Source organism: Bos mutus, chromosome 17 (genome assembly GCF_027580195.1).
Source record: "Bos mutus isolate GX-2022 chromosome 17, NWIPB_WYAK_1.1, whole genome shotgun sequence".
NCBI lineage: Eukaryota > Metazoa > Chordata > Mammalia > Artiodactyla > Bovidae > Bos > Bos mutus.
In genome coordinates, this window is record NC_091633.1 from 26,426,731 (window position 1) to 26,443,506 (window position 16,776).

The following is a 16,776-nucleotide window of genomic DNA, read 5'->3' on the forward strand; positions in this document are numbered from 1 at the left end:
CCATTGCCTTCTCTGGAGCTTAGAGCTGGTGCTCTGAAATTAGAGAAGCCCCCTAAATGAGAAGCCTGCACACCACAACAAAGAGTAGCTCCCACTTGCCGCAACTAGAGAAAGCCCTCGAACAGCAGTGAAGACCCAGTGCAACTAAAAATAAAATAAACATATAAAAACTTTACAGTTCTTGCTTGCTTATTTGTTGCTTTACTTATTGGGTGCACCAAGCAGTTTGCAGGCTCTTAGTTCCCCAGTCAGCGATTGAACCTGTGCCCTCTGCAGTGAGAGCAGAACCCTAAGCACTAGGTCTCCAGGGAATTCCCTACAGTAACTGTTTAGACTGTCATATTGTACAGTTAAAAACAAAGATGACATCAAGGCATATTTATGAACATTGGAAGGAGTCTATGATAACACAAGTATAAAAAAATGTGGCTTATAAACCAGTATGTATGAATTGGTTCTTTTCTTTGTAAAATGCTTATGGAAGAGGTTTTGGAAGGATCTGCCTTAATAGATGACATCTGTGCATCAGATTTTTTGAATCTAATCAGAGTCGGTCTCTAGTTTAGGGACCTTGGGCAAACCAGCCTTAGTTTCTTCATCTGTGTAATGGGGGTGATAACCTCATTTTGTAATATTAAAATTTTAAGAGGTATATGCTGTGTTTAGTCATGTCTGACTCTTCGCAAACCCGTGGGCTGTAGCCCACCAGGCTTCTCCATCCATGGGATTTTCCAGGCAAGAATACTGGAGTGAGTTGCCATTTCCTTCTCCATATTTAAGAGGAGAGCATTTGTTTAAAACCCTTAGAAAAGTGTCTGGTACCCAGTGAGCTCTTAATAAATATTACCTGTTATTATTGTCTGTATTTTCTGCATTGAACATACATTGTCTCTAGAATGAGAAAAAAATTACCTTTTGAATGAAAATCAAAAAGCAGGGAGACCGACCTGCTTCTATGAGGTTAAGGCCCATTCACTTTTCATTAATAATAACCGCACGTCTTTCCTGTCCTCAGGGGTCTCCTTCTCTTTTTTCTGGAAGACACAAGGAGAACAGTCCACATCAATCCCTTCTGCCTATGGAGGACAGGTCATTTCCAACGGGTTCAAAGTCTGCTCCAGGGGCGGCAAGGGCTCAGTGGAGCTATACACGCATAACAAATCCGTGACATGGGAGGCCAGCTTCAGCCCCCCAGGTAAGGGCGCCACTGGCCTGAGAGATGCTCGGGGAGGTCGGGGAGCGGGGGAGGCGGGAGGAGTTCCGGTGTCCCGCCCCCTCCACCTCCTGATAGGAAGCGGATGAACCCAATGGATGTAGAGCTTCGGGGCGCTGTCCTTGGGGCACGTGAGCCCCTTCTTCGTCCAAGGGGCTGCTTGGGAAGACTCACTGGAAAGGGTGAGATAGCATCGTTTGCTTAGATGTCTGCCTGGTTAGCTAAGGGCCAGGATTTCGTCTGACTGCAGACAGTGTTACCGCGTCACGTTACTTAGTGCACGGGAGCCTCAGTTTCCGTGCAGTGAAGATATTAACGATACCTCGCTCACAGGCTGGAATATAGCTCTCGGCCCAGTGCTTATTGTTTCTCCTTTTCCTGTCTTCCCCTCTTTTTCCTGCATCTTCCTTTTGCCTTCTCCTCCTCCTCTTCTATTCCTTTCCTTTCCTCCATCTCTGGCCCTCCTCCTTTTTAGTGGTGCAAACTTGCAAATGTTTCGACTTGGATGTGAAAAAGCCTTTGGAAAAGAGGGGCTGATGATTGAGGGAAAGAAAGGATGCTGGAGGAGAGGCAAGGGCACCAGGCAGCGAGGGGCCCCGGGATTCAGGAAGGATGCTCCAGGACCTGGGAAGCGGAGGTGGAGGGGCGGGGAGCTGGGTGTGTGCAGATGTGCCTGAGATCCTAGGTGGGTGTTGGGAGGCCACATGGTTCTGTTCCACAGATTCCTGTTTTCTCGGGGGCACAGTGCGATCCTAGCTGACCAGGCAGGAGGGCAAAGGTGTGGGGCAGGCACCTGGGGGAGGCTGGAGGTCTGTGAACTAAGATGGAGAGAGGTGACCAGGGACTCAGAGCATCTTAAGGTAGCATGGAGGGGGCATCCAGTCCAGACTAGAGACTAGGAAGGGAATCTCACAGGTGGAAGGCAAACTGAGAGTCTAGAATGGTCTCCTCCAGGAGGAAGTGATGACATCCCTGACCTAGTTAAGGAAAAGTCATTTTCTGGACCACTTCAAGGAAGGCTGCGTGTCTCCATTTTTTTTTTTTAAAACATGGAGCCAAGCAGCCTGGGTCAGGTCTCGCTCTGTACCCTCTCTGCCAGCTGTGTGGACCCAAGTGCCTTACTCACCCACCCTGTATCTCAGCGTCCTCATCTGTATCGTCAGCACAGTGACAGTATTAGGTCAAAGGGCGACTGTGAGAGTGAAGTGAGTTAACAGGAAAGGAACCTAGAAGACAGCGGTGCCCAGGGAATACCGAATGCATCTGCCTGATTCTGCTGGTACTATAAGCTGGGGTCAGGCTTGTACCTCTGGAAAAGGGGCAAATTCAGTGCATGCAGACTTCGAGAGAACTTTGCATGTCTGCCCTCTCTGATCCTCAGGGCCAGAAATCGTCTCTGCCTCGCCTCTCCTTACTGACGTGCATGTCCTGCACCTTGTTCACAGCTCTTATCATGTTCTAACTGCTATCAGTCTCTTATGTAACAGTCTGATCTCCCTGCCCCTTTGGGGCTGACACAGTATCAGGTACTGAGAAGTTTTCTTGGTATGTTTTAAGGTCAAATCTATTGAACCCTGATTGTTCATCTACCCAGAGAAATGGGGAGAATTGTAAATATTTCTGCCTGATATTGTGCTCTTATTTGTTCCTTGAAGGTATTTTCACATTCAAGGACAATGATACTTTTCTAAAAATTATGAAATGAAGAGAAACATTTTTATTTTTATTATTTAAAAAAAATTATGTATTTATTTACTTTTGTCTGTGTTGGGTCTTCGGAGAAGGCAATGGCAACCCACTCCAGTACTCTCGCCTGGCAAATCCCATGGACTGAGGAGCCTGGTAGGCTGCAGTTCATGGGGTCGCTAGGAGTCGGACACGACTGAGCGACTTCACTTTCACTTTTCACTTTCATGCATTGGAGAAGGAAATGGCAACCCACTCCGGTGTTCTTGCCTGGAGAATCCCAGGGACGGGGGAGCCTGGTGGGCTGCCGTCTCTGGGGTCGCACAGAGTTGGACACGACTGAAGCGACTTAACAGCAGCAGCAGCAGTGCTGGGTCTTTGTTGCTGTGTGTGGGCTTTTCTCTAGTTGCGGTGAGCAGGGATGTTGCTAGCCAAAATCCTGGACTTCTCTACCCACCAAAGCTGAATAAAAAAACAATATGAAAGCAGAGTTTGAAAGAAATAGAAAGGTGGCTTTAATTCTCAGCCAGCAGAGAGGGTAACACAGTAGGCTTATACCTTAAGAATTGTGCGCCCCCCCATGAGGAGTCTAGGGGTTTATATAAGGCAAGGGCTCACAGTCAGGAGTCAGTGATGAGGAACAAAGGTGAGAGGATCTTGACTTCTTCCTCTTGCATTGTTTCAAAGACTGTCATAAACTGGCTTCAGTAACCCAGTCATTGAGTCTGGCAGTTGGGTGGCTCTGTGGCCTTCTTTATGATATGTAACTACAAGGGGAAGGGTGTTGTAAGGATAAACACCAGATAAGGGATGTATTTAGCATAGAGTCAAAGGAAAAATGTGAATTGTAGCTTCTGCAGAGTTAGGAGGCAGAAGAGTGAACTTAGATACAGACATGCAGAGTTAAGAGCAACTGAAGTAAAAAAAAAACTAGGAATATTCAGGCCTGCTCACTGTTCCCTTTATCTTCTTTGTTCTCAGGAAAGGGAAAGATAAAAACTCATTCTCTTTTTTCCTTTTCACTGCAACAGGGGCTACTCTCTAGTTACAGTGTGTGAGCTTCTCATTGCGATGGCTTCTCTTGTTGGAGAGCACAGTCTCTAGGGCTCGTGGACTTCAATAGTTGCAGCATGTGGGTTCAGTAGTTTTGACCCAAGTGCTCTAGAACGCAGGCTCAATAGTCGTGGAGCATGGGCTCAGCTGCCCTATGCCATGTAGTGTCTTCCCAGACCAGAGATGGAACCCATGTCCCCTGCATTGGCAGGTAGGTTCTTTAACCACTGGACCACCAGGGAAGTCCTGACAGTGATGCTTTGGACCTATCTGGGATCCATGCTCTCCTGAGACTGAAGGTTAGAAAGTTGCCCAATCCTGAGCGAGAAGCCTGGGGTAACTGCTTATACATCCTATAAAGGGCCTATTTCAGCAGCAGGTCACTGGCTGCATCTGAACACTCACTACACAATGAAGTGAGGCTCTCTGTGGGGCCAACTGGTGTCAAAGTCTGGCGAAATTTCTTCTTGTGGGTCATTGTGGTTCTCATGCCAGAGCCATGAGTCACCACCAAGGCTCCTGATGAAGGGTCTAGAGGAGCCAGGAGTGGTCTGTCCTCCCCCAGGCTGCCATCACATGCTCAAGGTCAGGGCGGAGTTGGGTACCGGTGGCCTGAGGGCTGAATCAGGCTCTCAGGTATGTCTCACTGACCTGCCTGGGGGTGGCCTAGGCTGGATTAAAAAACATTTTTGAGCAAGTTAATTTTTTAAAATAAGCTCTCCTTTTTAAAAGTTTGCTTCCCTGGTGGCTCAGACGTTAAAGCGTCTGCCTGGAATGTGGGAGACCCAGGTTCAATCCCTGGGTCGGGAAGATCCCCTGGAGAAGGAAATGGCAACCCACTCCAGTATTCTTGCCTGGAGAATCCCATGGAGGGAGGAGCCTGGTAGGCTACAGTCCATGGGGTCACAAAGAGTCAGACAGGACTGGGGGAGTTCACTTCACTTTCAAAAAGTTTTTTAATTATTATTTTTTTGACATGTACACACTGGACTGACCATTAGTTGTTATTTTCATTTAACTTAAAATGGCAAAGGATATCTTTGAACAGGCTTCTGGGCTTTGGGGAGTGAGAGTAACTTCTTTCCTGAGCTCCTAAGACTGAGGGAAGTCAGATGTGTATTATGACCTGTGTGTGTGTGTTAGTTGCTCAGTTGTGTCCGACTCTTTGTGACCCCATGGACTGTAGGCCACCAGCCTTCTCTGTCCATGGAATTCTCCTGGCAAGAATACTGGAGTGGGTTGCTATTCCCTTCTTCAGAGAATCTTCCCAACCCAGGGATTGAATCCAGGTCTCCTGAATTGCAGGCAGCTTCTTTACCATCTGAGCCACCGGGGAAGCCCATATTATGACTTAGGACTCAACCAATGACCTACTATTGTAAGGGAGAGAAATGTGTATAAAACTAGGATAACCACTGAGTGTGGAGCTCGAACCCACGTCTTCAGAAGGGTGTGTCTGCTCTTTCCCAGGCCACTACTGGACTCACGTCCTGTTTACATGGAAGTCCGAGGAGGGCCTGAAAGTCTACGTCAACGGGACCCTGAGGACCTCAGACCCAAGTGGAAAAGCGTCTCCTGCCTACGGGGAGTCCAATGACAACCTCGTGCTGGACCTGACCAAGAGCTACGAGAACAGAGCTTTTGACGAGTTCATCATCTGGGAACGGGCTCTGACACCGGATGAGATCGCCATGTACTTCACAGCTGCCATTGGTCAGTGAGAGGGGAGGGGCTGCAGGCCGGGTGTGACGTAAACTCTGGGGGGCGGGGACTTTCCTATCTACCGCCCCTTTACCCGCAGCAGATAGTTCTCTGCTCTCTCCTGCTGGGCTGTTGGTACTGCAGGGTGAATGCGTCCTGATCAGTTTTTTCTAGAACCCCTTCTCCCTAAGATGGAGGAATTCATAATTTACCAGAAACACACTGAGGCGAATATTCTCACGCTGGTCACCAGGGAATTTTTGAAGTTTGTGTTAGGTGGTTATGGAAAGTTTTGGGAAGCAAGTGTTCCCGGTCCATTTGATGCACAAATATTTGCCACATCCCTTCCGCGTGTCAAACTCACCCATGGACCCTCAGAGAGCACCCCTGCCCACCTCCGTTCCTGCTCAGCACAGAGCGGTGGTTCAGATCAGGGAGCTGGTGGGCCGGCAGACCTGGTTTCAAAGTCTCATGCAACCACGATGAGCCGTGGGACTTGGGAAGTCACTTTGTTAAAAAATTGAGCTAAAATTCATGTAGTGTGAATGTCACCTTTTTACAGTACACGATTCAGTGGTACTTACTATGTCCACATGTTGTGCAACCATCCTCCCCAGAGAAACCCAGCCCCCATGAGCTGTCCTCCCCATTTCCTCCTCCCCTGCCCCTGGCAATCACTAACTTACCTTCTCTGTGGATTTACCTATCCTGGATAGTCCGTATAAATGGAGTCATATATGTGACCTTTTGTGGCTCAAGTGATGTCACTAGGGAATCTGTTTTGGACTTTGCCTTCTTTTGTTTTCTTGTGGTGCCAGGATGGCTGCCATTCCCTCCAGGAGCACAGTCCTCCCCCCCACCCCCGTATCCCCACAAAACCTTAGCAGGAAACAAGGAGCTTCTTTTTTCTGTCATCCACTACAACCCGGCTGGCCATCACTGTTGTTGGCCCACACTGACCACGAACCAATTACTGTGGGTGGGGATGTGGAATATTCTGATTGGCTTAAGCCTGGCTCACAGTCCACCCCACTGAAATGGCAGTGAGGTCAGGGCTCCCCCCACCAGTCCCCCTCCAGAGCACAATCAGGGCACTGACCTCGGAGCCACTGTGCAAGCAAAACCAGCCTATATCCACAGCAGCCTCTGATGTCTCCATCTTTCACTGAGAAAACAGAATTCACTCCCTTTCACAGAGGTGATACAAGACAAAATATACCGTCCTTTAGGACGAAAAAGGATATCAATCGACAGCAGTTTATTGCCTAAGATTCCGAGATTTGTCACCTAGAGACCAAGATAGCATCTGTACTTGTGTTATTGAGAGTCTCAAACGACTTCTGCCTCCCCAGGAGCTTACTGTTTTAGCATCACTGGAAAGAGGCTTTAATGTTCCTGGCTCTTTTAGCTGTCACAGCAAAACCTGTCACCAGGACATCTCTGGCCTCAGGGATGTGGCCTGTCAGTCTCCTCATCCCCACCTCCACCCCACCCCTCCACCCCCCTGCTGCCACAGTGCAGTGTGTCAGGAAGTCCCTGCAACTGAATCACGTGTGTGTGTTCACCCTCACTCTTCACATTTGGGGAGGGCTCTGTGCGATTTTGGGAGACTGGAGAAGTGTTCTCTTAATACTTGTGTATCCTGGGGGCTTCAGGCCCTACCTTTACTGAACCAGAACTGGACTCCTAATCCCACATCACTTTGGGGATTTGGTTCTGAAGACAGAGGCCATGATGTAAATCCTGTATTGAAAAGTGTCCCTCAAAGACCCCTAAAGACCTGGTGTGGGGCTCCTGGACCATTACTTAGTCCAGCTCAGCTGGGTTCAGGGCAGCTGTGCTCAGACAACTGAGGCTGAAATCCAGCTGCTGTGGTGCTGTGCCCACAGGACAGGGTAGAACCTGTTCTTTGCATAAAGATCTGTCTGTACATGAAGCTGTGAGCTAGGCTGCAGGTGCCCAAAGGGAGAGCATTTCCCTGGGTGACCTGTCTGGAGGGGGCCCTTCTCCTAATCCCTTAGCTGGTGACAAAGAGGCAGAAAACATTAAATCATGGCGCATGTTTTGTCTTGTTTCTTTTTGCCTGTGCTGGGTCTTCGTTGCTGTGCACGAACTCTCTCTGGTTGTGGTGAGTGGAGGCTACTCTTCCTTGCGGCGTGCAGGCTTCTCATTGTGGTGGTTTCTCTTGTTGCAGAGCAGGGGCTCTAGGCGAGAGGGCTTCAGGAGTTGCAGCTCGAGCACTTAGTTGCCCTGTGGCATGGGGGAGCTTCCGAGACCAGCGGTTGAACCTGTGTCTCTTGCATTGCAAGGTGGATTCTTAACCACCAGACCACCAGGGAAGTCCCATGGCTACATCTTTGGTTTTGGATGTCTTTCTGATTGTGGGCCTTCATAACTGACCACATGGGGTCTTTGAATAGAATCCTTGGGATGGGAGGGGCTCAAGAAGATGGTCTCCCCACCACTGGACTGGGTTCCAGTGTCATCTTGCTGGAAGGGAAGGGGCCAGGTTCCCTGTCTGTCCCAGCCCAGTGATTCACAACCCTCTGTATTTTATGTCTAACTAGTCCACAGGGTGATAGAAATCCATTTCTTTTGCTTTTTTATTTATTTGAAATTGGTGCAAGCTTGTATGAAATCATCTTTTTATATGATGTTTTGCCTGAAGGGTGTTTCCAAGCAATTTAGACTATAAATAGAAAAATAATTTGATCTGTGAAAATCCATACAATCTCCCCATTTGGCTGATTTATTACACTTTTATCTTTCCAGAAACATTCCTACTCACAGCGTTCTCAGTGTCTCTTAGTTTGTGTCTGAAACTGATAGATTTTTGTTAAAAAAAACCAAACAGGCCTTCCTGAAGGTGAACGAAGTGACCATGTTTCAGTCCTTAATTAAGTATTATTATTATTATTATTTTTTTCCAGGAGAGCAGCTTTCGCTGTCTTCAACATCACCCAGCTTCTCCGTGACACCCACAGTGAACACCATGGTGAGCAGATGTGTTTAGTTTTGCCCCCCATCTTGGTGATGTCTTTTTGCTTGGACTATGTGCCAGGAGAGTGGGGATCCCATTAGACTGACTGGCTCTATCTTGGTAGCCAGCGTTAGCACTAATTCTTGACGCTCAACATGACTAAAGGGAAGACCCTTGGCTCCCCGTGACCTGTAGCCTCAGGTGCCCACATGGAGTCAACAAGACTTACCAGGGATCACCCAACATGAGGCTGTTTCTTGGTGCACTTGGCACCATGACTGGAGAGCGAGAAGGAGGTGGCCTGGACACTTAGCTTCTCTCTGCACCATCTTCTTCTGATGTTTGAGGAAGGGTCCATTCCTTTAGAAAGTGTTCCCTTCTGATATGAGCATTTGTAATCAATCAATTTTCCTTCCATGAGAACTTTAATGTAATAGTGAAGGAACAGACTCTAGAACCACCTGTTTGGGTTCAAATCCCAGTTCTCTCATTTATTTCTGCATAAGCCTCTCCATGCTTAGTTTCATCTATCAATCGCGTGTGTATTTCATGAGGTTGTTGTAAGGATGAAACGTTAATATATGTTAAATGGTCACAAGAGCATATTGGAAGTGCTGTCATCATGATTATTATGGTGTGAGAAGTATGAGGCCCAAAGGACAGACTGAACTTCTGTAGACATCTTGGCTTTAGTTCTTAACAGGAACTTGTGTCACTGATTTCTTCAGGCGCCCACCGATGCCTACCATCCCATCATAACCAACTTGACAGAGGAGAGGAAAAACTTCCGGCGTCCTGGAGTTGTTCTGAGTTACCTTCAAAATATGTCCCTCAGCTTACCCAATAAATCCCTCTCAGAGGAGACGGCATTCAACCTCACCAAGGTAAAGGCTATGTGATTTCTGTGCCTAGTAGATCAGGGATGGCAAACTGCCAGACCATGGCTGACAAGTGTGTCTTGTTTGACCTACATGGAGCTGAAAAAATCAGAAGCTTTTATATAGAAGCCTGGATTTCAGAATTCTCATGAATAGCCAGACGGCGTGGACTACACACTGTGTAGTCAGCTCTACACAGCTCGGTGGAACTTCCTTCAGATGAGACTCGACTCTTCATCTCCTTTTCCCAGTGTCCAGCCAGGCTGGCCTGTCTCTCCATCTGCCTGGTCCCTTCGCATGCCTAGTCGCTTTAGTCATGTCCAATTCTGTGACCCTATGGACTGCTACCCACCAGGTTCCTCTGTCTGTGGGATTCTCCAGGCAAGAATACTGGAGTGGGTTGCCAAAGCCCTCCTCCAGGGGATCTTCCTGACCCAGGGACCAAACCCAGGTCTGCATTGCAGAAAAATTCTTTACTGTTTGAGCCACCAGGGGAGCTCCACTTGACCCCTGTAGGCATTTGAATTTGCAACTCTGGCTCTAAACTCTGCTACCTCCCTTGGCAACAGCTAGAATGCAGAGTTGGGTCTTTGGCAGATTTAGCCATGGGGTCATAGTGTGACCCCAATGCTGTGACGCGTATCTCAATGGGAATTCCCAAAGTTATTGAAAACACTTAGTGAATGCACTGTGTATGGCACGAGAACCAAGGTACTTTCTCTTTACATTCTCCTTAAGATCTTTCCAGGTCAAGGTAGAGGAGGATGCTGGGCTTGTATGCGCCTGATAACTTCAATCTCAGCACAGGGCTCTTGGCTGCTGATATCCAGAGAAAAGGAATGTGAGACTATTATACTTCAAAAGTGTAGATAAGGGTTAAAAGCAGGATGTATAGGGTCTGATTGCTGGGCTGAACATCTCTCTGCTGGTTACTTACTGTGCACCCTTGGTCAAGTTACTTTATATCTCTGCCTCACTTTGCTCATCTGAGATATGGGGAGATAATAGTACTTACTTTATTGGGTTCTTAGAAGGCTCCTATGTGCATAGTATGACTCTGGCACTTTTTAAGAGTTCTCAATCCTTCCTGGTTTCCTTGCTGATGACAAACCCAAAGAAGCAGCCAAAGAAGCACGGGAAAGCGTGTGTTCATTAAACAAGATGTCTTGATTTGCTAGGAGGCATTTGTCCCAGTAGCTCTCCTGCCCAGGTGAGAGAAGCAAGAGTAAGCCTTCTCAGATTTTGTTCATTCATTCATAGAATGTGGTAAGTTCTGGGGATCCAGGATGACCAAGAACTACTTCCTGCTTCCAAGAGGCTCAGGACTGAGAGGGTGAAGATGGACCATGGAGTCTGAAAAGTGTCCTGAGCTGCAGCCGCTCAGTGACTCTGGAGTCAGGCAAGCCTGGGTTTAACCCTTAGATCTACGCTGTTTTCAAGCCTCAGTTTCCAAGTCTGTGACATAGGGATACTTCGATGACCCAAGTCTGTCTCTGTTAGAATGGTTTTGGTTGCAAGTAAGCAGTAATATGACCAAGTATTGTTAAAATAGGGGCATTTAATTGCTTCACTCCAGGTTTGATTACTTCAGTCTTTCAGCAGGCGTCTAGGTGGCAATTGCAGTTCCCTTGGCATTCTATTCTATTTCCAAGTGACTTAAATGGCTCCAAACACCACACCTCACTGACAAAGACCAGGAGGAAAGGGAAAGGCAGGGGGCACTTCTGTCTTTTCAGGGCAGGAAATTCTTTCCCGTGGTTCCCCTGCAGTTCCCCTGACATGACCACGCCTAGACCAATCACCAGCCAAGGGAACGGAACTGGCTTGGTGGCTCAGCCAATCATATGGAGAAATGGGCGGGGCCAAGACAGCCCTGTATAAGCACTTCCAGGCTTCCTGCAGGAAGCACTTCGGGTTCTTCAATTGAGCTCAGTGGGTGGGAGTGAGGCTACCCAGAGGGAGGGTTGAGGCCCTTCTATAGTCTTGCAGGGATGTCTATATGGGAACATAAAATTCCATGCAAGTCTACACAGGAAACTGTTAAAGCTGGGTGATTTACTCTTTCAACTCCCCTGTTTCCCCTCAGATACATTGGACAGTGTCAGAGGTAGCAAAATCAAATGCATTCAGGAGCCAGAGGAACAAAGTAAATGGATATTAGGTCGGACAGACAAGAAGGAGGAGTAGAGACTGTGGCTCACCGGGAATACCCACCCATGGGGAGTAGCAGTGAGCTTCTAGAGAGCCTCCTGATTTTAACCATTATGTTTACTTCTTCTGATTTCGCAAGCAAAGCAAAAACCCAGAATTTTAAAATGGAATCTCACCCATTAAAAAAAAAGAAAAGTGGGCAGCTAACAAATTTAAAAGCAGTTGTGTACAAACCAAATAAAAGACCTTTATGAATCGGATGCAGACTGTGGCTCATCAGTTTTAAACCTCTGGTGGGGGCCGTGTGGGGATGGATACTTGACTCTGAGTGTCCTGTAGAGGAATCATGTGGATTTACCCCAAACCCCACCAATTGGGATTGAATGAGAAATAAATATCTTTGGCATTCATTAGCCAATTTTCCACGATGTTTTGACTTCTCACCACCAATAGTTGAACAAGAAAGTGAAAAGGAATTTCTTATGCTGGGTAATAAGGTGGCCATTAGCCACACGTGGCTCTTGAATACTTGAACTGTGGCCAGTTCAAATCAAAGTGTAAATACACACTGGAGCTCTAAAGTTTAGTGTAACAGATGAATGTAAAATATCAAACTGGTGATTCTTATATTGATTGCATGTTGAAGCGATATTTTAGCTATATTTGGCTAAGTAAAATATATTATTAAAAAGTAATTTCACCTATTTTCTTTTAACTTTTAAAAATGTGGCCACTAGAAAATCTAAAACAAAAATTTGGCTTGCATTATATTTCTATTCAAATGAACTGCTCTAGATCAGGAGTCAGCGATGTAAATACTTGCCACTGACTAATGAGTGTCACCTGGAGCAAATAAGATACCATCTATCAAAGTGCTTTGTAAATATAACCTGATGCACTGATGAGAGCTATTTTCGTTTACTGCTGTATATATGCAAAACCCAGCCTGTGGTTGATGGAGATGAGAAAATGAAAGGTCTTATGATTTTGAGGCTTAAGAATATATGCTAAGCAGTGTCATCCTGTCTGCCTTTAGACTTTCTTAAACACCGTGGGAGAGGTTCTTCGTTTGCCCAGCTGGACTGCTGTATCAGAGGTAAGAGAAAAGAACATTTTGGTCTTCAGAAGTACCTTGGGAACCATTTTGTCTTCCTTGAAGTGGCATAAATATGGCCCAGTTCACATCTATAAGAGAAATGATGCATCTCTCAGTCATGAGATCTGGGATATTAGAGCTCATTTTGACAGGATATGTGATTAATTTTCAATGCTCTGTTTTCTCTGTGGATCAGAGCTCTGCAAACATCAGTACATGGTGCTGTCCTCAACACAGAGCAGGGAAATGGTTGGATTTCTTCATGAGGAATGTATGCTTGTTTATCATTTTAGTAGTTTTTTTTTTTTACCATCACATTGTCGTTGAATGATAATAAAACATATTTGGTTAAAGATCACTGTATTAAATGAGAAAAGTCAAATGTGTGACAATATACACTTCATGATTATGAATGATTATACGTAGAAATCAAAGCAGCTTCTCCTTTTCTCTGTACTCTAAAGAATTAGGAGAATGAAATGCTTTCTCTTTTCTTTTTAAAAATAACTTTCCTGATTTTACTTATTTAAGAAATAAAACAAGTGAATATGTTTGGAGTAGTTAGAAAATGCAGATAAATACATATAAAATAAAAATCACCTGAAATTCTCAGACTGAGTGATAATGATTTTTCATATTCTTATATATATGTGAAAGTGAAAGTGGAGTCGCTCAGTCATGTCTGATTCTTTTCGACCCCATGGACTATAGCCTACCAGGCTCCTCCATCCATGGGATTTTCCAGGCAAGAGTACAGGAGCGTGTTGCCATTTCCTTCTCCAGGGGATCTTCCTGACCCAGGGATCGAACCTGGGTCTCCTGCATTGTAGGCAGATGCTTTTACCGTCTGAGCTACCAGGGAAGTCCTATATATATATACAAAAATATATATATATATATATATATATATACACACACACACACACACATATATATATATATATGTATTTCTTACAATCTAGTTTTCAGTTCTCTTATATGTGTATAATAGAAATTTCTCTCTCTCTTTTTGGCCACAACATGTGGTTTGTGGGATTTTAGTTCCCTGACCAGAGATTGAACCTGCACCCTTGGTAGTGAGAGCACAGAGTCTTAACCACTGGATTGCCAGGGAATTATATATAATTATATACAATTCTTATATGCATATATATTCTATAAATATGCTGTCTGAATTTACCAGTTTCTCTTTATTTAGGATCTTTCCTAATGATGTTAAGCATTCTTCAGCAATGCCGTATAAGCAGGCTAGGTTAGGCTATGTAGCAGTAACAAATGGACTATCCATCCCAGTGGCTCCATGCAGTGGACATTTCGTTCTCACCCATGCCAAATATGATGTGAGCCCGGGGAGCCTCTTCTCTGCCCAGTGACCTGGTTCCTGGCTCTGCCCATTTTCTGAGGCTACTGTTTCAACATGTGACTTCCTGGGTTGCCCAGCAGGGGTGGAGAAGCGGGGAAGAGGAGAACTCTTGACTGTCTTGCCTGGAAGGGCTGCAAGCACACCATTGTTTAAAGTACTCCTTCTCCTGAACTCCTATAATGTTTAAAACTTATCTGCCAGTTTGTGGCAGAATGACCTCTCCTTCTTATTATGAGTGAGATTGCTCCAAGATTTACACCTGAACTTTTTATTTGAACAGCTTCAAATAGAATGGGATGAGACTTCACAGTGGCAAAGAAAGAGAAAAACAGTCATGAACTTAAGATCAATATAATATTCCCTAGAAACAAATTCTGTTTTAAAAGACACAGTCCTCCAAAGTTGATGATTTCCAGGGGGACGGAACTGCCACCTAGAAAGCTCCCAGAAGATGGCCAAGGAGGACCTGAGCAAATATACTTTCAGCATCATTTCACATGAACTTTTTCTGAATGCTCTGCCACAAAATATGAATAATCATGAAACTATTCAGACTCAGGCAGGCTCTACTGTGCGTTAAAGGGAAGGTATGAATCAGCCATACCCAACAGAACTGCATGCCAGAAACACAGATTTTCATGTGCTTAACTGTGCTTGGCTGATTGAAGTCAGGCCATGGGCCTGAAAGGAAATATCTAAAATTGGCCTCCATGTTCTATTTCCAGCTCATTAGACTCTTATGGAGCATATGTTTGTGAGAGAACGCCTGGGACACTTAGCAACAGATGGATGCTTTTTTCAGAAGGGCGGGAAGGAGAGAGGGGTGTGATGGCAGAGATTCACACACCACACCCTCAGGGGAACTGAGATGCCCCCTCCCTGCTAGACGTGTGTCTGAGGATAAGGAGCAATCAGCCCAGTCTGAGCGGGCTGCAGAGATACAAGGTGTCCTGGAGGGACTCCCTGCCTCCTTGGGGGCAGCGCCCACTAGGATCGCCTCTGCTTTGCGGACTCAGAGTGGAGAGGCCCTTGGAAAAAGGAAGAGACACACCAGGCTTGTCAGGGAGGCCAGGGGTGACTTGGGGTGCTGGCACCTCCAAAGTACCCTCCCCTTTGTGGAGATTAGGACAGAACTGCTGTCTTCATCCTGGAGGGTGTTGGGAGCAATGAGCCCCCTCCTCATGAAGCAGAAGAGGATGGAGTAGGGGGTGCAGATCAGAGAGATGCCAAGGTCCGCAGTGAGTTCAGAGTGGACCCAGGACCAGGTCCGGTTACTCTGTGTCTGAGTGTGGAAGCCTTGGAGCTGATGCTCTGGTGATGCTCTGGGGTCAACCTCAGCCAGTATTCACATTGTGTGAGCTCTGCTGGGCTGGGTGACCTCAGCGGTCAGACCTCCGCGCCTGTGAAATGGGTCAGCGGTGTGACTGTTTCTCCTCTCATCTGGTCGTCGTGAGGCCAGAGCTTGGCCGGAAACATCACTCAGCCAATGCTGGGTGTCCTCCTTTGCAGGATGTTGACAGTGAACTTGAAGCTTGATCTTGTGCGTTTGTGCGTTTGATGCCTCCGACTCATGCATGTGCTTAGTGAGCGCCATCTTCACGTCTCCTTCCTGTCGTGATGTTGTTTCAGGACAGCGCTGTGGTGCCGGGCTTGATAGACACCATCGACACCGTCATGAGCCACATAACTTACAACCTGCAGGCCAGCAAGCCCCAGGTCGCCATCGTGGGTTCCTCGTCCATGGCAGGTAGCTCGGCAGTGGGGGTGTGGGTGAGGCTGGCTGTGCGGCAGGCGAGGGCGGGTGGAAGCAGCGGGTGCAGGCAATGCCACCTGCTTGTTGAATTTTGCTGCACTCCTGCATTTTCTTCCGTGTGCCCAGGTACACACAAACCTCACATGCCATCAGTGGAGATGCTCCTCTTCATTGTCCTAAACTACATTGTCTGATGTGCAGTGACATTTTGGAGGAAGACAGAGTTAGCTTGAAACAACCATGCTCAGCTGGAATGTACACACAGGACCACGGGAGCCTTTGAGACTGACTTAAGGGCCAGATTCATCTCGGGTGACAACTGTCTCAGTGCAGGGCAGGAGATGAGCAGCAGCAGCCCCTGGAGTGTCTGTGGGGTACCAGGTTCCCTAGGGTCAGCTGCAGGTTTCTCCAAGATATTGGTCACATGGTCTCCTACAAGTGGACATCATGGTTCTTGATATTTTCAGAGTCTGTGTCTAGGGAGCATGTGTGCACGCTAAGTTGCTCATTCATGTCCGACTCTTTGCGACCCCATGGATTATAGCCTGCCAGATTTCACTGTCCATGGGAGTTTCCAGGCAAGAATACTGGACTGGGTTGCCATTTACTCCTCCACGGGATCTTCCTGACCCAGGGATCTGACCTGCATCTCCTGTGTTGGAAGGCGGGTTCTTTACCACTAGCGCCTCCCGGGAAACTTGGTACCCTAATACTTTATCACCAGAGCCACACTTCTGGAAAGGAAGCTTCATTCACTCACTTGGGTTGGCTTTAATGGGAGTTTGTCGGCTAAGGCAGGTCCCTCCATGTGGTGATGCTTTTGCCTCACTTAGAAGATGAATGTCATGGGCATTTCATTTTCCTGTGTTTTGTGGGGTTCCCAGCGAGGAGGAGGAGCCCTT

General features: G+C 46.8%; 1 protein-coding gene and 1 non-coding gene across 3 annotated transcripts in view; one reads left to right on the top strand and one right to left on the bottom strand.

The window, feature by feature from the left end:
* Positions 1-16,776, top strand: part of ADGRD1 (adhesion G protein-coupled receptor D1) — a 176,173-nt gene that overhangs the window by 27,656 nt on the left and 131,741 nt on the right. For both annotated transcript variants that reach the window (XM_070386343.1, XM_005891222.3), the window contains 6 exons: positions 1,016-1,195; positions 5,423-5,665; positions 8,584-8,648; positions 9,362-9,517; positions 12,699-12,758; positions 15,751-15,868. In XM_070386343.1, coding sequence (XP_070242444.1) covers positions 1,016-1,195; positions 5,423-5,665; positions 8,584-8,648; positions 9,362-9,517; positions 12,699-12,758; positions 15,751-15,868 — 822 coding nt within the window. The remainder of the gene's footprint in view (positions 1-1,015; positions 1,196-5,422; positions 5,666-8,583; positions 8,649-9,361; positions 9,518-12,698; positions 12,759-15,750; positions 15,869-16,776) is intronic.
* On the bottom strand, positions 13,547-13,620 carry TRNAC-ACA (transfer RNA cysteine (anticodon ACA)). The gene has a single exon. It is a non-coding gene; the product is annotated as a tRNA-Cys (tRNA).